The sequence below is a fragment of the Taeniopygia guttata genome, chromosome Z, assembly GCF_048771995.1.
Source record: "Taeniopygia guttata chromosome Z, bTaeGut7.mat, whole genome shotgun sequence".
NCBI classification, from domain to species: Eukaryota; Metazoa; Chordata; class Aves; order Passeriformes; family Estrildidae; genus Taeniopygia; species Taeniopygia guttata.
Window position 1 is genome coordinate 16735054 of NC_133063.1, and position 22292 is coordinate 16757345.

A 22292-nucleotide genomic window follows, 5' to 3' on the forward strand; every position below is an offset into this window, starting at 1 on the left:
GTATTGTCTCTTTCCTCCCACCATTATCTGGAGGGTTTGTAGGAAAGATAATCTGTCATGCATTTATATAGTGTCAGCACAATGGGGAGTGCAAAGGTCTTTTAATGCTAAACCATGTAATGACAAACTTTGCAATGCAGCCTTGAAAATAGTAGTGTCAGCGCCCTCGGTGCCAAGCTCATTTGTCAGTTGATAATAAAGTTGAAGAATAAAGGTCACTTCAAACATTAATTCAGAGGACATTCATGGTGTTATATTTGATTCACACAATTCTGCCTTTGTGAACTCTTAGTCCAATAATCTCAATAGTGATCCTCTTAGGGTGTGTTCATTATGTACTTTGACTTAACTTGTTGGAGCAGAATGTCGTTCTGGGGACACATTTCTCTGAGTTAACAAAATTATTTTTTCCCTGCCTTTCATCCTCTTGAGGTTGTTTTTTTTTTCTGTAGATCATCTCCTTTGAATGAGGCTGCCTACTTCTTTCTGGAAGTTCTGGTACCTCAGCTGGCATCTATTCTCTACTCCTAATGTCTCTTCTAATGTCCGACACAGAGGACTGACCAGACAGACATCTGAAGGTCTTAGAGGTCTTTTCCAAACTACAAATTCTATTGTAAATTAAATTTCTGCAAGTGGTTACAACCCGCAGGTTGGTTGCAAAGCCGAGCTGCCGGACACTCGTAAAACACTACCAGACACATTGTCGAAACTCTCACCGCTTCCCGGGGAGAAACAGGGACCCCAAAACCCACCGGGCATCTCTCCCGTCGTTCGTGTCTCTCGCACGGTGGAGAGCACATCCCTGGGATGGGCGAGGGTCCGGGGGCACCCCGCGCACCGCCCGGGCACCCCGCGGGAAGGCAAAGGGTGCGGGGCAGCCTCCCGCCCTCTCCGCGCCCAACCACTCCCGGTGAAGAAAGTCCCACCAGGGGGTGGGGAAATGGCAGCTCCAGGAAGTCGCCCGCGGCTGCGAGAGACGCCGAGGGAGCGCAGCCCGTGGGGTGGCAGCTCCCAGCCCGTCGAGCCCGCCGCCGCCGCGATGAGCTCCCCTCAGCGCCCGCCGCTCGCCCATGTCTTCAAGGGGACCTTCGTGCACTCCAGCGCCTCCGCCCCCTTGGAGATCCTCCACGGACACCTTCTGGGGGTGGACGATAACGGGACAGTGAGTGCGGGCTGGGGCGGGGTGCCGCGGACCGGCGCGGTGCGGGCGGCGGGGGCGATGCCGCGGCGGTCCCCGGGAGCCCCGGCGCTGCGGGGCAGGGCCCGCCCGAGGCGGTGACAACGACCCTTTGCGGCCCCGAGTCCTCGCCCGGGGGTGGCGAGAGGCAGGGCCGGCTCCGCCGGACCGTGGGTGAAAGCGGAACATTTTCGCACTACTGTCCTCAGGGGCAGGCGCCGCGGAGAAGGAATTTCGCACTTGGAGGAGCTGGGGCTAACCGGGATGGAGGGTCCCCCCTCGCCACGAGTCTGCTGTTGGCATAAATCTTCCAAGTGTGCAGAGTATTCCCGGAACAGCAGCGTGCATAGACCTGGCATTCTTTCAGATTCTCTTGTTTTCTTTCTGTTTCACAAGCTGTTTTTTTTTTTGGCCCCAGGGCATCTAAACAGTGATGGTGAAAATAGCTGTCTACCCATTGCACAGCCATCTAAATGAGGCTCTTTTTGTCTTCTTGTCACAAAAATACCCCCTATGGCATATATGCATCAAGAGTTAGAAAGATGATGCTGTTGGGCATTTCAGTAGTATGAACCAAGCTTAAAACAAGCATTGCATTTACTGATAATGGAGGAGACAGTATGGCTGGGAGGCAATGTAATTTCCTTAACCCTTATCACACTTGAAACACAGTTTCATAGTATAGGTTGTGCAAGTAGATTGGTGATTTCTTGTAGACTCAGTAACATATGGTCACCCTATGTAAAATCTAAAAAAGTAGTTTTCTTTCTTGTGGCGAAATAAAGGCTTCAGTATGTCAGGATTCAGTAACATTTGAAATATGTGCAAAATGGTTCGAGCCCTAACAGTGTGCATTTTCTCTATTCATACGGGTCCATGAGGGCCTGTTTCAAGACAGTCCTTGTATGACTTGTCCTTTCAAGACAGAGGGGAGTACAAACTTGCATAGTTATGCATTGGCTGGTGTTCACTAAAATAATAGATTAGAATGAAAAAAAGGTTTGGCTGGAGTAACTCAGGTGCACAAGACAGAAATTCATATCCCATCCCACTCTCTTTAATGTCAATTTCTGGAAAAGTGTCTACACAGCATCCATATGAAATCAAGATTTTTTAGTGATTTTCTTGAAAAAGAGGTGTCTTAGTAAGCTACACCTAGGGATCTGTGCTCTCACTTACTCTCTCCTTTTCCTAGGGAACAGGGATTCACAGTATACCGTTTTCCTTGCATAAATTGGCAGAAGTTTGGTTTTTTTTTTCTTTTAATCCATTAAGACACTATCTTCCTAAAATGAATTTCCCACCAGAATACAGTGATGACCACTTCTATTTTATTCTCTTTTTATTATAAATTCTGACATTTTAATGTTCCAGGGGCTGATACAGTGAGTATCCCATATGATCTCTTTTCTCCCTATTATTCATAATGTAACCTCATGCAGAACAGCCACTGGAATCACAGAAGAGTTGGCTTTTCAAGAAAGACATAGTGGTTAGAAAATTATTTGCCTTTTTTTTCAAATTTACACCAAAATTGCCTCTGCTTTCCTCCCAAAGATGTAAATTTAACTAAACAGGTATCCTTCTTTTGCCTCACGTTGCTGACTCCATCAAGGAAAAATTTTGCATGGTCTCTCACACTGTGTGTCAGGGCTTGTATGAACAACTGGGTTCTGTTTTGCAGTGTGAGTACCTGCATGTCCTCCAAGGGATGTAAAATGTCATCTCTCTGCTTTGCCCCAGAAGAAAACTAAGTTTTATGAAGAAATCCATTGCTTTTGGATATAAAACCCCAATTTATCATCAAGTTAGCAAAGTAAGGACCATGTTTAACTGAGTGGTTTGCAGAGCAGTGTAGTGTCTCCCTTGAGGAAAAGCAAAGAGAAAGACCAGCATTCCTCAGGGTAAAGAAAACAGACATAGGTGCAAAATATGAGCTGTTTTTGAAATATTGGTGTAATTATCCTAGGTGAGTAGAATATTAAGTAAATAGAAAAAAAAATATTAGGCTAAAAGCCCTTGTGCAAGTCATGAAAAGAGCAAGAGTTGTGAAATAAGGATGTCAAGCATAAGGTTTGATTTAAGCCAGTTGGGACAGTGGGTGGACATGTGTCAGCTGTACAAGGAGGAAGGTACCATCCATCTGGAGTTCATTACTTCCCCTTTCTCAGCAGGCTGGGCAGTTCCTTTAGCAGCAAGTGTTACCTCTCATTTAGCTTCCAGTTTTGGGAACTAGGCAAACAGTAGGCATCATGTCTCGAATTGCAAAAGTCATTTAATAACTGTGGGAACAGGGAGGGAGGAGAATATGTGTGAGAGGAAAGAGGGATAGACTCCTTCTCAAGTTCTCCTCTGAATGTCATAGCCAGGCACTGTTGGATACAAACAAACAATGTTCCTTCAGCCAGTATCATTCACTTTCCATTTTCTTGTTAGCAAAATATTTGCACTGTGGTGATTGAAGGCACTGAAGGTTTGCTACATCGGGGTTGATGCACAGTTTAGTTGACCAGCTCTGCTTCAGTGGAAGAGCTTTGGGATCACTTGGTATACAAAAGGCCAGAGTTAGTCCCAAGTGTTGGGAGAGCTTTACCCCTGATCTTTGGATGTTTAGCCCCATTACATGAATAACACATGAGAACTTATGGAAGTGTTTGTACAATGGGGTTAGCAGCCAGTAATTCTGGGTTTTGTGATATACCTTTCCCAAGGTGTCAGTTATTCTCCTTGAATTCTTTAAAACTGAAGTTCTTAGTCTTGTGCACTTCTCTTGACTCTGTAGTGGCTCTGCTGTAGAATTTCTTCTTGCTTCTACAGTGTTAAGTTGCAGAACTAATTTAAAGAACAGTGCTCCCAGTTGGTTCACTTGAATGCACAAGCAAATACTGGAACAAATATCCAAGCATAGGATCTCCAAGAGCTTAAAGCATTCAGCATTAGAAATGCATCCTAAAGCAATGGGGAGCAGCTCTTGGCTGACTAAGGAATTCAATTGGGAAGTTTGTTTGAAAAAAATGTAGATGTCTTGTTGATTTACCCATAGTCTAATTCAATCATAAACATCTTGACCAGGTGTCAAGATGAGAATTTATTTCATGTATCCAGCTTCCTTGAAACATATTTTTCTTCATTTTTCCATGATTTAGGTGTTTTATTTTTCTGCACCCTAAGAGTACATAACAGCCACTGCTTTTCCATGGCAACGCCTGTTTCCAGAATTTGTCATCTGGTGTTTCATGTTTTTCTCTCTCTCTGTTTCCCTCCCTCTTCACCCTTCTCCCCCCCCAGCAGCTCTAACATTGCTTATTCTGCATGCATTTTTACTTCAATATCTGAATTACATTTTCTTTATTGCACATCAGATATTTCAGTAGGTCTGTATTCCAAGCCTTCTGCAGTTAAGTTGGATGTATTCCTCCTTGGATGAAGAATAATACTGTTTCTGTCAGCTATTAATACTACAATCTTACAATTTTTGCTAGTGTGGTGTTAAAATTTGCTCGTGTGGTATTAAAATAATATTTAAATATTATTTTAATATTAATAAATTAAAATAATATTAAAATATTATTTTAAATTTTTTTTGACTGAAAATGTAAAACATCTGCTCTTTAAACAATATGAATCATACCAGCCATAATTAATTTAAATGACTAAGTAGCCAATAACTTTTTGTCTACAGTTTAGCAGCATTTACAGTTTAGCAGCTTTGCTTATTTTTTTCAACGGAAAAAACAGAAAATGGTACATTTCTATGCAAAAAAGAAGCATACACATTAAAAAGGCATACAAATAAGTGCTAAACAATGCTTTTTTTCAGTCCTTTTGCTCTTCCTCCTAAGTTTCTTCCTATTCCTATTTTACAAGTACTACGTCTTGCCTTTTTAAATGTGGTTTTGTTTTTCTTTTTAACTGATGCCCTAGAAACTGCTGTCATGAGGGTGATACAGGCCCTCAGTGTGGACATCATCCCAGGAGCAGAAAGATACTGGTAGCAGGAAGAGTATTCCCTTGAACTTAGGGGAACAAACTCTTACACCAAAGGCATTAGAAGATGATTAATTAGTTTCTGGCAGAGGATGTGGTTAGAGGCAGGAATTTCTGTAAGCTTAGATAGGCAGCCTTTGGCAGGGGAGACTTTCAAGTCCTCTAAATTGTCAAGTGTTGAAGAAACTTGGATCCCACATGGATGTGTAGTGGGCATTGCAGTTCCTAGGCTCCACAGTCTCTTTTCCTGGGGAGCTGTCATACCTATTAGTGATAGACCCAAGAATCAAAGAGTCGAGAGTCATCTTGTAGATTAAAATACCATGGAATTTAAAAATAAATAGGAAATGTACTAAAATTCTGACCAGGCAACAGCAACTCATCATCAGTAGAATCTATGTTCTCTAGGAGTCAAATGGGGTTGCGTTTGGCTCCAGATTGTAGGGTTTTATTTTGAAATAAACAAAGATCTCAGCGTCCTTTTGGTCCATTCTGTAAAATGAAAATATTATCTACATTTTCCCCGTAAATTTATTTTCTCATTGTAGGCATTGAAAAAATTTAAAAAGCCCAACGCAAGCAGAAAATTAGGAAATACTTAGCTTGATGTCAGTCAGTCATAGGCAAAGCAGGTAATTTGACCCCTCTGATTGTGAATACTCTACCTGCATTCCTGTAAGGCTGTTATACACCTCTTCACAAGTGATTGTACTGCTAGCATGATATTACATTACGGGACACTGAGGTCTGTGTTGTTCTGCCTGTGTGTTACCTGAGAAAGAATTAATTGTTTTATGAGAAATTACAAGGTGGGTGTGGTTATTCACTGGATTATGAGAAGGTATTTCAAAATCATGCTTTATAGTCAGGAAGAACAAGTGTCTCAATGCAAACCTAACATCTCTGTAGCAAGTGTGTTACCTGAGAAGGAATTAATTGTTTTATGACAAATTACAAGGTGGGTGCAGTTATTCACTGGATTATGAGAAGGTATTTCAAAATCATGCTTGATAGTCAGGAAGAACAAGTGTCTCAATGCAAACCTAACATCTCTGTAGCAAGTGTGTAAAATTGGTTTTAAGATATAACTTGTTTTGCCTTCACCTAAAGCTGAGGTGAAGTACTTAACTATGTTTTCTTAACTAGTTAAAGTACTTAACTATGTTTTCTTTTTTTTTAGATTGTGTTTGTGGAACAAACGGATCAGCTAGAGCAACTGGCCAAGACGTGGGGGTTCAAAACATCTGACATAAGACAACTGAGTAAACAGTATGTGTTTTGTTAAGATTAGCTACAGCAAATGCAGTTTACTCTTTGAGTGAGGTAAAGTGAGTCTTTGGAATGCATTTTGACAGGGAGCACATTAAACCTATACATTTAATGGCCAAAATTCCATTTTAGTGCAGTGAGAGCTCTTTACCCAAAGGTGCCTGTGTTTTGGATGCAACTCAGAGGTTGGAGAGTCCATGTTCTTTTTGCATTCCTTGGTCTGGGATTGCAGATATGGCTGGATTGTGCTGGTTGATGTATGCTGCACAGAACAAAATGCCATTTTAAATTTTCAGTCATAATCACTTCCATACTCACAGAACTAAGTGCCATTCTTTCTTGAGATTACATTTTATATCCATTTTGTTAGCACTGAGCTGTGCCTAACATGTAAGTTTAGATGTACTAAATGTAGGTAACACTGACACTGCAGATATGAAACTTTTTTGCTTGGACTTTGACCCATTGCATAATAAAAATCAATACAATTAGAAGACTTAAACCCTCTAAACACAGAGCTTTTTATTTCTCACTATACTGCAGCTAGAGCATTTCTTTTTTCTTCATCCAGTGAAATCCTCCAACTTAATGGTGAAGTGAAAAATTTTGGACTATGCTTTGCATGTAGTAGTAGCAAGCTGTAAATGACTTGTGTCTTATAATTGAGAACTGCAACTACCCTCTAGTAATCAATTGTTAAAAAACTTTTATGCTTTTTTGAAAGGCTAATCATACAGTATATATGAGTAATCAGATATTTTCTTCACTTGAAATAGCCTGAGGAAAATGGAAGGTGCTGTGAATATGAATCAGACTGAAGAAGATTTTCAGCATTTATAGCCTGCAAGAAAACAGAAAGAAGAGGAGTTAAAAAGAGACAAAATTCAGTTCATTCAGTAGTCAGGGAGACGCGAATGGGAGTGAGAGAAATGTTATGCAGTAAGGAGTTTCAGCACAAAACAAAATAGCCATAGGAACTTTCTAGTAATTTTGATATATTCATTCCTGTTATTGCATGAACATTACATGACAACATACAGTTTTACAGTTACATTGTAAATATGCCTTTCCTGTCAAGATATTGAGCAGAGCTTTTTTCACCAGTGTCTGTGTCTGCATTTTTAGACACAGTGTCTGTTCTTCCATTAAGCTTTGAAATGAATTGATTTTATATATTTATATAAACATATAAATAATATAGAAGAAAACTAGAAAGTCACATATAAGAAGTCACATTTTGTAAATATAGTGGTCTGGAAGCTAGAGGCATTCCATATATCTTCATAGTAGGAAACAAGACTGTGTACAAATCTCTTTTTCAAATGGATTCTATAGTGGAGTAATTTTAGTCGTTGCGAAGTTGGTTCCCCTTTGTTTGTTGGTTGCCATTTAGGATGGGTCAATATGAGAAAATTAGATCAATCATGCTCTTATACTGTTTTCCTCACAGTTAGATATATGCATTTTGTAGTGTAAATTATATTACTCAACTGCTTCATACCAAAGTATGGGTATGGGTAGAGGTACAGCAGGCATTAATAGGCTGATGCTGGAAGAGACAGATTAATCTGTATTTGTCATTTATTCTGGTGGATTTTAATCAAGTATACTCTTTAAAACAAAACTAATTACTGTGGATAATTTTTAGGCATTTTGGATTATTGCAATTTTATTTTCTTTCCTTAGTGAATTCCTCATGCCAGGATTGGTTGATACACATATTCATGCTCCTCAGTATTCATTTACTGGTACAAGAGTAGACCTGCCTCTTTTGCAGTGGTTGACTGCCTACACGTTCCCAACAGAAGCCAAATACCAGGACAGTGGTTTTGCAGAAGAAGTGTACACCAGAGTTGTTGTAAGTCCTGCATCGACATTTGCCTACTTGACGATATTAATTTTGTGTAATATAGGCATGTTCTCAGAAGGTCAGCAGAAAGAGCAGAGAATGTTTTACTGTCATGGAAACCAGATAAAGCCAAGATAGCCACTGTTCTCATTGCTAGTCAAGATTTTCTGTTACTAGTTACAGTCTTGTTCTGTTGCTGCTGGCAATAGAATTGATTTAATCATAAGGTTAACAGTGAACTGTTTATCACCTTTTCTGAATATAATGACCAACTACTAATCTACAACAACTAATCTACTCTCAGAATTAGTACAGCCAGTGGGTGCAGACAACCTCAATGCAGCAATAACCAAGCATAGTGAAAAAAAATCAGGATATATTTCCTTTCTTGCACAAAAATCCTCTTTTATAAACTCACAATCGGCAAAAACCACATGAAAGAGAAGGTACTTATGATAGATGACAAATCTGACATGTTCTGGTGTAGTAAAGGAAGAGATTGCTCCTTCTGACGTCTTTATAGTGAGACAGTCTATCACTGCAGGGTCTTTAGAAGGAGTCTCTCAGTGGTATTATGGGTCAAAGAAAGACTGCGTTTGAGCTAGATGGTTCTGGGCATTATAAAGTCTTTAAGATCCACTGGATGGGCAACAGGCAGCTAGGTCATATTGCAGAGTAGTAGTTCTGTCCCATAACAAATTTAGCCTTTAATATGTGGACTGAAATATCTTCAATAGAATTAATTATTTGGCCTGTGCAATTTGCCTTGCATTTGTCTATTACCCTGACAGCATCTGTTGTCAACATAATAATATAACAAATCTGAAATAAATAGTTATGCTGTTCCTTGCCACACAAATTTTAAAAGAAATTACTTTCTGCCATCTGCCATGATAAAAGCATGCAGGAGCAGCTTGGTCTTAAGCTTTAGTGACAAGCACACATGCCTTCAAGTGCTTAAAACATAGAGATGAGCTCACGTTTGAGGTGTGTGCCCAACACACTGTTACAGTGCAGGCTGCATGACCCCAGCACATCTAGGGGGCTCACCCTGCAAGGTGTGTCACAGCATCATCTGGAAAAGAGCTGCCAGAGAGAGGTGGAAGTTAGTTGTCAGAGCCTGGACACCCCAGTTAGGCTCTCCCCACGTGAACCAAATAGAACAAGGTCAAGAAAATGTCTTCACCCACAAAAGATACAGAATACCAGTCACTCTGCAGTGTTTGATGGGGCCAATTATAACCTTCATCTGTTAGAAACAGAACTAAACTTTCATGGAGCAGTTATTTTTTTATAAGTATCATTGTGCTTATGATGTTGTAATGAAAAAACAGTGGATTTTTTCAAATCAAAATCCTTTTTCCAGCAAACACCTTCTATACTCAGCAAAAGAAACAATTTAGTTGAAATTTTCCTGCTTTTAGCTGGAACCTCCTCTTCATGCTAATGATTTGGAAACAGGATGTTTTTAGATTTATTTTAACAATGTTGTTAGGATTTCAGAAGTAGAGAATTCTGAATTTTAAAAGCTAGGAAAGACAAAGTAACTTGTCTCTGTAACGACATTGCTATTTTTGAGACTTTTTTTTAAACTTTAAAAAATTTTCGTTTGAGTATCATAAGGAAAAAACAGACCTTGGCTTCATGTTTGTCAAATAATTAACTCTAGCCTTCCTCCAAACATCGTGTGGGATGTCCCACCTTTTATCTCATTAAAAAAAAATAAAAATCTCAAATAACTAGACAACCAGAACCCAAAAATATAGTTAAGGCCTGTACGTTGGAGAAGTAGTCAACATAGTTTGCATCCCAAGGACAAGAGAAGCTACAAATTTCATCATGAATTAATGTAACTAAAATACCTGGTAATTTACTATTAGGTTCCCCAAAAGTAATGTGGGGGTTTCCTTTCAAATGGTATGCTAGAGAAATAATTAGCTCACAGTCTGAGCAGTTTTGCTCAGTTTCCTTTTACAGTTAAGTTTGATATTTGGTATTTGGGGACAACAAATGTTTTTGTTACATGAAAACATGACTTGTTTTTCCAGCTAGATCGGGTTGCTAAAAGAAAACCACCATGTTCCCCAAAAGCCTTGCTTTGCTAACACTGGAAAAACAGTACTTCACCATGAAAATTGGAGAACATTTCATAACTAGGAAGTAACAAAAAATTACTAGTTGTTTGTATTTCTAAATATAAGTTGGAGCATTTCAGTTTGGGGAAAGGAATAGAGACTGGTTTCTATGGGTTTAGCCACTGCAAAAATTTTGTGAGGGGTTTTTTGTATTTATTAACTCTCAGACTTAAAAAAGCTTTTATGAAATTAAAAATCTATATTTTTATCTTCCCACTTCACTGCAAAATTTCACAATAACTAAATGTTCTTGCAGTTTAAAATGAGACTTCCTGTTCTGCATTTTGCCAGCTTTACTGTTCTTTTTCCCAGACAGTTGAAAGTGATTTCTTTTTTTAGAGACGAACACTAAAGAATGGTACGACTACAGCTTGCTACTTTGCAACAATTCACACAGATAGTGCCCTTCTTCTTGCTGAAATTATAGGTAAGTCTAACAGTGAATTTTGAAGGATTGTGTGGATCGTTAGTTGAAGGAAACAATGTTAGGAGTTTAGGCTAGCTAGGGATCTGTGTTTCTCCTAATTTGTTTTTTATTCATTGTACCTGTCACACTGTGTCACCAAACCCCACCTGTTACCCATTTTCACTTAATAGCTCTATCCTATGGTTGCTACTCCTTCTGTCCTCATTCTCAAATCTACTGCTGGTTGAGCTTGAATTAGGTCTGCTGGACTTGTTCTTCAGCTTCAGCTCTCTGCTTTTTCTAACCTTTTGTTTTTTGAGGTTTCAAAGAACTGAATGACAGGACGACCAGTCAGTGCATTAATTTCCTGATACACTGAGATTTCATCTGATAATCAATATAAAAACCTTCACACACCCTCTGAAATCAGAGAAGTGGAAGCTGTATCAGAATCTTATCCTTCCCTTCTGTTCATAGCTGCAAATGCCTGCTGTTTGAAATTATTGTTATTCTTGCAGGATTTCTCAAGGCTCAGACAGCTCATAATGCAGAGAAATTTAATAGGAACCTCAAATTTCATAAAAATTGGCTAAATCATTCTGATTTATTAGGAAAATTTTGAAGCCATTACATTAAACAACTCACATAGTAAAGTAGTCAAAGAGATCTGAATTAAAAACACAAATATCCCTAGAATTGGATATTATACACGTTTTACACATGAATCCTGATTTATTAATCTTGCATGGATAAATCTCAAGAAAGAGGCTAAAATAGTTCTGGAAATTTCTCCCTCTAACTGCATGTGGGGAGGCCTGTGAGCAATCTTTGCCTGTTAGCAAAAGGAGAGATGGTTTGCTGAGATCTTTATGCCTTCTCTCATCTTCAGGTAGCCATCTACTACAGCTACTGTACTTTGATGAATGTTTCTCATCCTTTGTGTCACAGCTGTCTTCATAGACTACCATTAAGAATTCTCGTTGTGGTTAAACTATAGTAATCTAGTTCTTATTTATAAAGTTGAGCATTACTGTGGAAGACAGCTCCTATTTAATGTTGTTTGTTTCTTTATTTCGTCTTTCCTTTTTATCCTTAAAAGTCACATGAATGATCGTAACTTAGAGACAAGACAGAAGCATAAATTCTGGTCATTCTAAATGGAGCTGGGTGGGGTGGACTTCATTCTTTTTATTTCAGTACAAGCTTTGGTAATTGTTACTGAGAACCAGTGATTTTGAGATTTATATTCTAATGCATCTCAACAGATAAATTTGGTCAACGAGGATTTGTTGGGAAAGTCTGCATGGATGTGAATGACAGTGTGCCACAATACAGAGAGACTACTGCTGACTCTGTCCAAGAGACAGAAAGGTAAAATGATAAAATTGATGGCATAGCCTTTTAAAATAAGATTTTTCATACATCTGGAAAGTGAATGTGAATCTATCTAAGAGCTTACAGGTATGCATTTATTAGCAACAGGTTTTTTTCTTCCAACAGTTCTGTCCCCTACAGTCCTGGCAATTCCTTCAAATCCTGGAAATTCCTGCAAAAGTTGCTGCACAGCCCGAGTAGCATCTCTCTGGCTTTTCCAAAGAGAGGGAGAAACCACAGATGTAGGGTTTGAGAGGATATGTGTGTTTTCTGCTGCCTCTTTTCCCTTTCACAGCTGTGTGGAGGTCATGGGACCTGACATACAGTGGTGAGGTGGCAGCCAGTTCCTTTGTCCCCATTAACTTCTAAGTTATTTCCTTCCACCATTTAGGCTAAGGCTTTATTCAAGCTGTAGAACTCAGCTTTCTTATACTCCATTTTAAGCATCTGTTCTCCATCACAGCACCAGTCAAAATACCCCAACATGCAGCTGAAAGAACGAAGGAGAATCAAATGAAGGCAATGTTTGTAGCAGAGGAGAGCCAAGACTGGATTATGGCAGCTTACTCTCATCATGTTTCTCTTGTGTTTCACACCCATGCTCAGAAAACAGTTAAGCAGACTGTTCTCATGGGACTATCTATTTACTTACCTAAATGTTTCAGATATCATGCTGAAAGAGACAACCCCGAAGAGTAATATAAATATCTTTTGGCACTTGTGTGAGGTTGATACCTTGTTTTTACAAATCAGGCTAAAGGTGTGGCAATAAAAGTTAGAAATGGTCATGTATTTCTAATGGTGTTTATATTTAAAGAAATTTATAAAACATGCTGTATTAGTTAACCTTCACTCTTCTAACATTTGTTTCCCTCTGTGTAATTCCCCAGCTTCCATATTAAGGTGCAAGTCCTGCCAAATGGGCCTGAAAGAAGCAGAGCTTCCAGTTCTGATGGTTTTGAAAGCTTCAGAAGGATCTAAATAGCCTTATTTTAAATCTTGTGCCTCCAACTCATTCCTTTTTGATTGTGTAATAAGAAATATTTCTCAACTTTGGATGAGAGGTTGACACAAGTACTGTCTAGATGTCTAGGGAATAAGGCTGTGAACTTGGCATGAATCTGGAGTACTTAACTGAATCACAGCAATACAATTGCTGTTTCATGAAGAGGGTAACACGTTATTTGGGTTTTTGTTGCTTAAAAAACCAAAATGTTCTGTTGGTTTTTTAAGAATCTAAGAAATGTGATCTGTCGCACTGTCAGAAAATGGACTACACTCATTTCAGTTACTTAGAACTAACATTCAGAAATATTTATATTGTAGGCATGGGAATAAGATACAGTTCCAAGTACTTCATATATTACATTTAAATTTGTCAAGAATTTGAATCTATCATTCTTTGTCAAAGAGGATTTGATAAAAAGTTAGGGAATTGAACTCTAGATTACCATTTATGGTACTATTAGTTATAGTCAGGTGCAAAGATGAGAACATATGTTCAAGTCTGTTCTGCCTCAGAAGACAGTGATTTGTAGTCGAGTCTCTTTCCTCATAGAGAAGTGAGTCGGCTATATTTGCAAACCATATTTCATCACATTTCATCAGTTTTGAAACAGCTCATGCAGTTCAAAGAATGTGAAAAAGAATGAAAACAGCCACACTGAGATTTTGTCTTGTTAGCTGGGCATTGCATTTCTGTTAAAGCTTCTGCTCAAGTGCATATTTTATTATATCAGGTTAATTGGTAAGAGAGAAACAGGCAGATGATAGCTAATTCACTTGGCATTTTAGCTCTCCATGTTAGACAATGGTGGGCTCAAACTCCTTTGGTCATTGCATAAGTTGAACTCAGGTTTCTCCTTTCCATTTGGTGATCTAGTGTGACCTTCAGAACTGTGAGTGTAGCCTCTAGCATAATTTCTTTTCCCTCTGAAGACATTTGAAAAAATTGATACAACATGTGTTGTGATCAAAATCATACAGTTCTCTTACTATGAACTATGACATAAAAATTCACAGAGATCCTGTCCAGAAGGCAACTCAAACTGTAATTCACATGTCACTTACATACACTGAACAAATGGGCTTTCAAAGAATTCCCTCCTTCCAAAGTGGGAGGAAGTTTACTTTGCTCATCTGCATTATTTGTAGTGACTGCTTGGGGTTTTTTGTAGAGGTCTGAAGTAGCATTTTAGTTAACAGAGAAAGTTAACATTTATTTTCCGGAAGGTAGATTGTCTATATGCTAACATTAATATAAGCATTTCAAAAAAATCAAGGGTTCTTTAAGTGAATGAGGACATATGCAACTACTGTACGATAAAAAATATTGCTGTATCTTTTAAAATTTGGATTTGAAAAGGTTTAAACACTGCAACTTGAATTCATGGACTGACAAATTTAAGTTTGGTTTGTTTTTTCTTCAATATTGCAGCTGTAGGTTATAATTAAGTTTGCAATTCATTTAATGTAGCATGTGTTTGGTTTTTAGGGATAATTCAGAATAATTACTGCTTGTCTTATGCTAAGTATTGCAATGAAAAAACAATAGTCTGCATGTTCAGAGTCAAATTCAAAACTAGCATAATTTGGTGTCACTATGCTGACTTCATTTTGTTCCCTTTTTTTATTTCATCTGAAAATCTGGCTCAATATTTTGTGAAAAAATTGATCTGTGTGAAATATTTAATAGGGTATCCAGTATATATTTTTTATATTTTTCAGAATTTATAACATAGAGAACAGATTTATAGCAACTTTATTCCTACCCTTTTTCAGGTTTGTTAGAGAACTACTGGAAAAGAAAGTAAGTAGTGTTCTTTATTGAATTCACTTCTGTATTCAGAAGATGCTGCTTGAGCACATGAAAAATTAATCCTGCTATCCAAATCTGTTGTCTTAGTGACAAATCAATAAATATACATATTTGTCTGTAATAGACAGATATCATCACTCTGGAAAATGTTCTTCTAGTCATGTTGAGAAATGTGCTTGTAACAGTGTAAACTGTGCTGAGAGCAGAGCAATGTTCTGTGTTTCTCTACTGAAAAACTTGGTGAATTCATCCTGGAGTTGTTCTGTACAGCTCACCGTGGCTGCTGATGTTCTGAAAGAGCTAGCAAAAGACTCCAGTGGCTAGCATCAGACTGATTGAAGGAATTCTCACCAGCAGAAATCATTATTTTTTTCAGTAAAGTCACTAATCCACTATAAAATTAGTGGTTTGGTTGCATGTCTTAAAGTGTGTTTCTAAAGATATTCATGCTTACACTCCTGTGGTGAAGATAGAAGTTTACACTCCAAAATTATACACAGTTGTACTTTTCTTATCAGCCTTTGGTTTTCGGTGGCTTCTTTTGACATCCCTCCTCAAAATATTCAAGAGCAGTTGCCTGGAGTTTAATGCCTAAACCATATGTATCACTAGAGTAATGCCTAAACTATGTATGACAAGAGTGAGCTGGCTAATTTGCAAAGACCTGAGTTCCTTTTTTTCTGGGAGATAATACAAGGAAATACAGTCCAAGTTATCGCTTACTGGCTTGTGCTAAATGCTTGCCTCTGACTGGTGACAGAATTGTAATCCTGCTGACTATTTTTTAGGAAAATTTTGTTCTAGAGACTCAAAGTGTAAACCTCTGTAGTTCTTAGTTTCTTCTTCACTGTTTCCTACACTATATCATGTCTGATTATACAACTATTTTTCCTATCTAAGGACTTTAGGGGTTTGTCACTGATATGAGTAAAAAGATTGAACAAGAAAATGGCTTTGGTTTTATAGAAGCTTGCAGTTTTGCTTCATTATATCTTCAATGGTCACAGAATTGTGGCTGAAAAAGATCTGGTCGTTCAACTGACTTATTTCTCATTATGCATTTAGACTGTCGGCAAATAGGAAAAAGTATCCAGTGCTACTGAAGACTGGTAAAGTTACAGTAACTTGATGAAAGTTCTGAAAAAACCAATTGCTTTAATAAATTTCATTAAAATTGCTGTAAGAAACCCCCATTTTCCTTCTCTGTCTCTGCAATGAGATGTCTAATGAAAGCAAGGAAATGACTATACAGCTTAATTTGAATTGGCAAGGATGCAGTAAGCAATGCAGACAAAATGTAATTGCCATGTAAATGCTAACCTTAATTATGTTTACTGAAATTGCTATGTAAATGCTGGCCTTAGTTATGGTTATTGAAATATATATGTAGAATGCAAACCCCATCTTCTATTTTCAGTATCCCAGAGTACAGCCTATAATAACCCCCCGCTTTGGCCCCTCCTGCTCAGAGGACTTGCTGAATGCCCTCGGGGATTTAGCATTAACCCACGATCTCCACGTGCAGGTAAGCTCTGAGAGCTCTGTGTGCCATTTTAGTGGTTTGGACGGACAGCATGATGAACATTTAAAGATACCTTTGGGAGGAGATACATGTCTGCTGCTCTGATCTCAGCATCCATCCTGTTGTAGTCTTGTTCTCTCTTTCACCTCACAATAGCAGTGTGTATTATTTTATCTATTATTTTAACATCTTCCCAAAACTGGAAGTGGGGCCATTGTGTCACCACATTACTGGGATGGATATATGCATTACCTCATATCACTTTGTTTTTTTAAGGAACAAATGAAGCTACTTCTTTAGGTCCTATGAAAGCATCTTCAGGTCTGATGAAAAAAAGAGATACAGGGACTAGATTGAACTATAGGGTTTACTAGCATTATTTTTATGAATATTTATTTAGGACTAGTGGATTGCTCAGAAAGTTATAATGGCAGTTTCAATGTTGTTTAAAGGACTCACTCTATGCTTTTTCTTGTTGCAGAGTCACATAAGTGAGACTGAGGAAGAAATCAAAGTTGTGGAGAACATGTTTCCTGCCTACCAGAATTACACTGAACTGTATGATAAAAACAAGCTGCTAAACAGCAAGGTAACCACATAAAAACTTTCCAAATATAACTTACATTACTCCATGTAGGATTGTGATGCTTTGTATTGTTCTGTCATTGTCAGTGACATCTGGAGAAAAGTAAATTTGTTTTATGTCCTATGTTGAGGAGTTGGATCTTTAAACAAGGCCACACTGTTCCTAAGTATTTTAGAGGAGGTGAAAAATAAACATATTTTATGCTCCCTGATTCATTTTCTAAAGGCTCCAAAGAGAATTAGGACTAGAAGGAACCTAGATAAAGTTGGTATTGTAGGAACTGGTAATTCTTGGACAGTACTTAGTTATCCTTATATTCCAAGGATGTTATCCAGTTTTGCAGTTTGCCTGAAGACTTCTTCTGTGGCGTTACGTTAGGACCAGCTTCATTTTCTTCCTATGGAGAAGAAGCACTTCAGAAGCTGAATTCTAAACATCAACCTTGCTTGCAGGCAGGTGCACTTTACTGCTCTGACTATCCAGAAGCACTGTTACCTCATTTACCAGCTTATTTTACCAAGCTTTGAGAGGCACACCAGCCCAAAGAACTGAAATTCATTACAGCTTTATGCTGTTGAGATAAATGTAATATACCTGCCCACAGTAATTACAGGATGGAGACCCAGGGCACACCTAATTAGACAGTGGGTTGTTCATATGCAAAAGTGAATATGAACAACCCAACTACTGTCGGAGTCATCAGTCAAGTTCATTTAAAAATTTGTGAGAGAATTTTCAGATACACAAGGGCAGCTGAAGAATTAGCTGTTGAGCTCCCATTTCTGTGTTTGAAATTTTATCCCAGTAAATTACTCATTGTTTACTGTCCTTTTTGCTGAGAAACCAATATGGACTACAGAAGTATGTACACAGAATTACCCTTTGTTTTCTTACATGGTCCTTTGCATGCTGATTTGGTGTGCAAGTGTTCTAAAGAGCATATTTGTGCTGCAAAAGCACAGGTCTTAATTCTGTGACTTGTAAGCACACAGGTGGAAATGGTAATGAAAAATCATGATTACTGGAGTCTTCTGGATATATGGGAAAGGATTCTATTAAATGCAAGCATAGCATCAGAACCTCAGATATTGTCTCCCCATCAACTCAAATTAAGACACCAAATCAATTTTTTTTAAAGTGTTTTAAAAGCAGGGATTTTTTTTGAGCTATTGCCGAAATGTTTATTTCCTTTTAAAAGCAGTACAGATTGGCAGGGATATGCTTCAGTAGCTACCATATGTAGATCCTTATCTGAAGATGTGGCTATTCTCCTTGTGTTTTCATCTACACTGAGCTTGATGAGTAGAGATGGGAGGGGTACAGTGCCATTAGGAGATGCTCAGTGGAAGCAGTCTCTGTGCCATACTCAATTTTATGTGCAGATTGCAAGATCTAACAGACCTCTTGCTCCTTTCTTTCAGTGGGCATTTGGTATATGAGGTAACACCAATTAGATTTGTATGAGAATAATTGGTTTATCCACTATTAAATTATCCTATCATATACTTCTATGTTTTTCTTGTGAACTTATTTTTAAAGTCAGTTAGGTCAGATAAAAAGTAAAAGTAATTTATCAGTTGCATAAAAAAATTAGATTATATTTTACATAAAGAATATTTAATCTCTCTTTCCCTAGTGCAAACCTTTAGATAGCTAATAGGAAACCTGCTAAGAGTACGTACATCTTCCATTTTATCTGATGTATTCCTAGCTCCAGTACTTAATCTCTGTGTTAACTACAAAATATAAATTATAAGCTTACTACAGTGCTAGGACAACTGGGAAGTTCTCACTTTTGTCTTTGGTCACAGGAGTCACTGCAATCACTGCAAATACCCTGTATTCCTCTATTTTAAAAATGCAAAAAAGCTGAAGGAATGATATGTCATGCACACTGATATTAATCAGTTTTTCCCTTGTGGGTTTTAAGAGCTTAATACAGCAAGTGCATTAATTTCCTTAAATGGTAAAGTGTCCTTTTTGGCTATTTAAAGTAGTGCATCAAACCCCACAGCCACAAAAGTAAATTAAATGTTGAGTAAATTGTGATTCTCTTTTTCTTTAGACTGTGATGGCACATGGCTGTCATCTTTCTGAAGAAGAGCTGAAACTTTTTAGTCTTCGTGGAGCTGCAATTTCACATTGCCCCAATTCTAACTTTTCGTAAGTTAAAAAAAAAAAAAGGATAATTCAATAAAGCGTATAATTAAATAAAGGTGTGGTTTATGTAGTATCCTGAGTTGATGCTACCATTGCAAAGCTATGCTATAGTCATTACACCATAAATGACATATTGGATTGAACTTGACCATTTATTATCCACTTCTGCCTAGCATGCTCTGAACCATTTTGTGGTCTTTCAGTTTAGTTATTGCATCTATATCCGTATCTATATAAATATTTATTTTCTAAAAATTTATTTATTTTGACTGTTCTGTCAGTGGCATCTCCCTTCTCCCTGAAGTCTGATAATGTTTGGGGGAAATGGACTATAAAGTCTTCTTTCTATTGAGCAGACATGAGATACTGCATGGTATACAGACAGAATAAGTAATAAACCAATCTTGTACACATTAAGGGAGAGTCTTTGTCATAAAATGGCTCTGCAGCCCTGCTTTTCCTGAACTTTTTCTGCATGTAGCACACAGAATGTGTTTCTTCTTCCAATCCAGGATGCGCAGCGGTGTCTTAAATGTGCAAAAGGTTCTCAAACACAATGTGAAGCTTGGTCTTGGCACAGGTTAGTAGTTTGCTCTGAAAGTGATTTCTTCTGGAAACCTTTGGCAGATACATTCACCTGTTCATATTTAAAAATCACCATGTCTCCAACTTTTAATCTCATTTGTTTTCTCCACCTAAGGAGTAAGGAAGTCTAGTCTATTAAAATCTAGCGTTGGTCCAAAACTGTTTTAAAACAAATTTAAGTACTAGTGAAGAGTTTTTGTTGCTGTTGTGGCCTTAAACAGGGCTTGAACATCAACTTTTCAGGTTTCTGTTTTTGTGTTGTGTTCTATTCACCTGACTCTGTGTGAGAGCACCTTCATTGGGATTTATGCCTTCAGAGACAGTGCTTAGCTGTTGAGCTTGTTGGGTTTACCATGTATGTTGCTTCATAACTTTGAATTAAAACTTAAAGAAATTTAACATAGAGAATTATACCCAAAGCTTATACTCTAAGGCTCTGATCCCTTCTAGATGTTGCAGGTGGATATTCAGCTTCTATGCTTGATGCTATAAGGAAAACAATGGTGGCATCTAATAGCCTTCAGATCAATAAAGTGAATGAGACAGGACTAACTATCGAAGAAGCCTTTCGGCTAGCCACTCTGGGAGGAAGCCAAGGTAAGAAGAAAATTATTTACTGTGCACACAGAGAGCAGTAAATATAATCAAATCCCTTTGATTATATTTCTCCCTATCTTCATGGGAGAGTCATGGATTTTTTGGTGCCAGAGTGAAATCTAAGTGATAGGCAGGGGTAATCCTTCAGTTTCTCATACTCATACTAGGCTTTTCAGAGAAGAATACTCTATTAATGCTGAGAGTTTAATAACAAAATCTTAATTGTTTTCAGAGTTGTACATTTGCTTTGCAAAGATCCTCAGACTTCTTAGTCATAAGGCTGTAAATGCTTGTCTATTTATTGTACCAGCTGGAAATTTGTTTTCTCAGCAACCATCATCTAGAAGAAAAACTGCAATTACTGTAAAATCATGCATTCTATTTGTCATCAGTTTCTAATTTTGCTTGTGCTTTTTGAGCTGTCAGTGAGGCAGTTTGTTGCAAATCAAAACATCATGCAAATCACTTCTCACTCAAGGAAAAGCAGAAACGCAGGCTTTCCACTATGGTTTTTCAAAACACAGTTGCATTTGGAGAATGCAATAATATAGTATATGGGCTAGCCAGTTTTGGAGAACCAGTTTTACTTTAAGCAGTGTGCACATAAAAACAGATACAATTTAAAAAATTTTAGCGGTACTGTAGAAGTGTGCCCCCTGTTGATGGAGTAAACAAGTTACCCTTTGTCCCCTTAAAAAGTAAAAAATCCCAGAAATTTCTCTCCTTAATTTGGTTAAAAGACACCTCATAGGACCTTGGAGATTTCACCTCAAACTTAAAGATAGCCAGTTGGACAGAAGTCAAAAAGTCCCGCCTAAGCAATTCCCTAGAAAAGGAAGAGAACAAAAGAAGTATGGCTTTTGTGAAATGTTTTACGAGAGCAAGAACCTCTTGCCCTGACTCAGTTTTTCTCAGTAAAGAGTTTTTTTATTTTGCCTTTTATTAAAACTTTTTTGTTTCCAACACTGTCACAAGAGTCATCCTGCTTATTATATGCCACCTGAGGTAGCTGAGCGATCTAGGGTATAATACTTATCTCTGAGAGTTTATGAGACTCAGCTTGAAGAGACCAAGTATTATGGAACTGGTATGATTTGGCAGAGAGGAAATCCACGTCTAAGTGAAAACCTATTATTGTTTCAGTTAGCAGAAATGAGCTCACTACCTTCTAAAGCATGGGTCCCAAATCTTCTCAGTGTAACCTATCTGTAGCTGCTGAAAAGCTCCATTGGATATTATTCATGGAAGCTTAAAAGATGTAGAGAAAATGTCATAAATTATGCCTTCTCAGAACTGTGTTTGAATTCCTCGAGAGTGTAATGGGGGAAATAGAAAAGATGAGCAGGGAACAAATAGTATTCTTTTTCCTGCAATATATATTTTTCCACAAAGTGTGAGAATAAATTAGCTGAGACATAGAAAGGAAGACTTATAAAAATCCCAAACTCATATGTGGTTTCCTTTCCCAGCTACTCTTGTACTTTTTCTATATTAGATTTCCTTAGTAAAGTGTTAATTTTTTATATGGATTTTAAACTGTTTTATCCTTACTGAATCACTTTTAAGGGTAGAATATAAATCACTTCGACAAGCTTCCAGTAGCCTGGATACTGAAAGGGAAAATTTCAGTAGCAGAAATTTAAATGAGTGATTTCTTTTTATACAGTTTTCTTTGTTAAGGCTCCTAAACACTTATCACCCTCTTGTGTTTAATCTAAAAATTGCATTATGATCAAAAACCTGAAGGAACATGAGATCATTTTAGTTGAAACTAGTAGATAATCAAAATATTTCAGAATTTATAGGAATTTAAATGTCTTTAAG

General features: G+C 37.8%; 1 protein-coding gene across 1 annotated transcript in view; it reads left to right on the top strand.

The window, feature by feature from the left end:
* Positions 1–922: 922 nt before the first annotated feature.
* Positions 923–22292, top strand: part of GDA (guanine deaminase) — a 30505-nt gene continuing 9135 nt past the window's right edge. The window contains exons 1-11 of the mRNA XM_002191485.7: positions 923–1165; positions 6348–6436; positions 8123–8294; positions 10760–10847; positions 12092–12197; positions 14982–15009; positions 16436–16543; positions 17022–17129; positions 19192–19289; positions 19799–19866; positions 20322–20468. Coding sequence (XP_002191521.3) covers positions 944–1165; positions 6348–6436; positions 8123–8294; positions 10760–10847; positions 12092–12197; positions 14982–15009; positions 16436–16543; positions 17022–17129; positions 19192–19289; positions 19799–19866; positions 20322–20468 — 1234 coding nt within the window. The 5' untranslated portion in view covers positions 923–943. The remainder of the gene's footprint in view (positions 1166–6347; positions 6437–8122; positions 8295–10759; positions 10848–12091; positions 12198–14981; positions 15010–16435; positions 16544–17021; positions 17130–19191; positions 19290–19798; positions 19867–20321; positions 20469–22292) is intronic.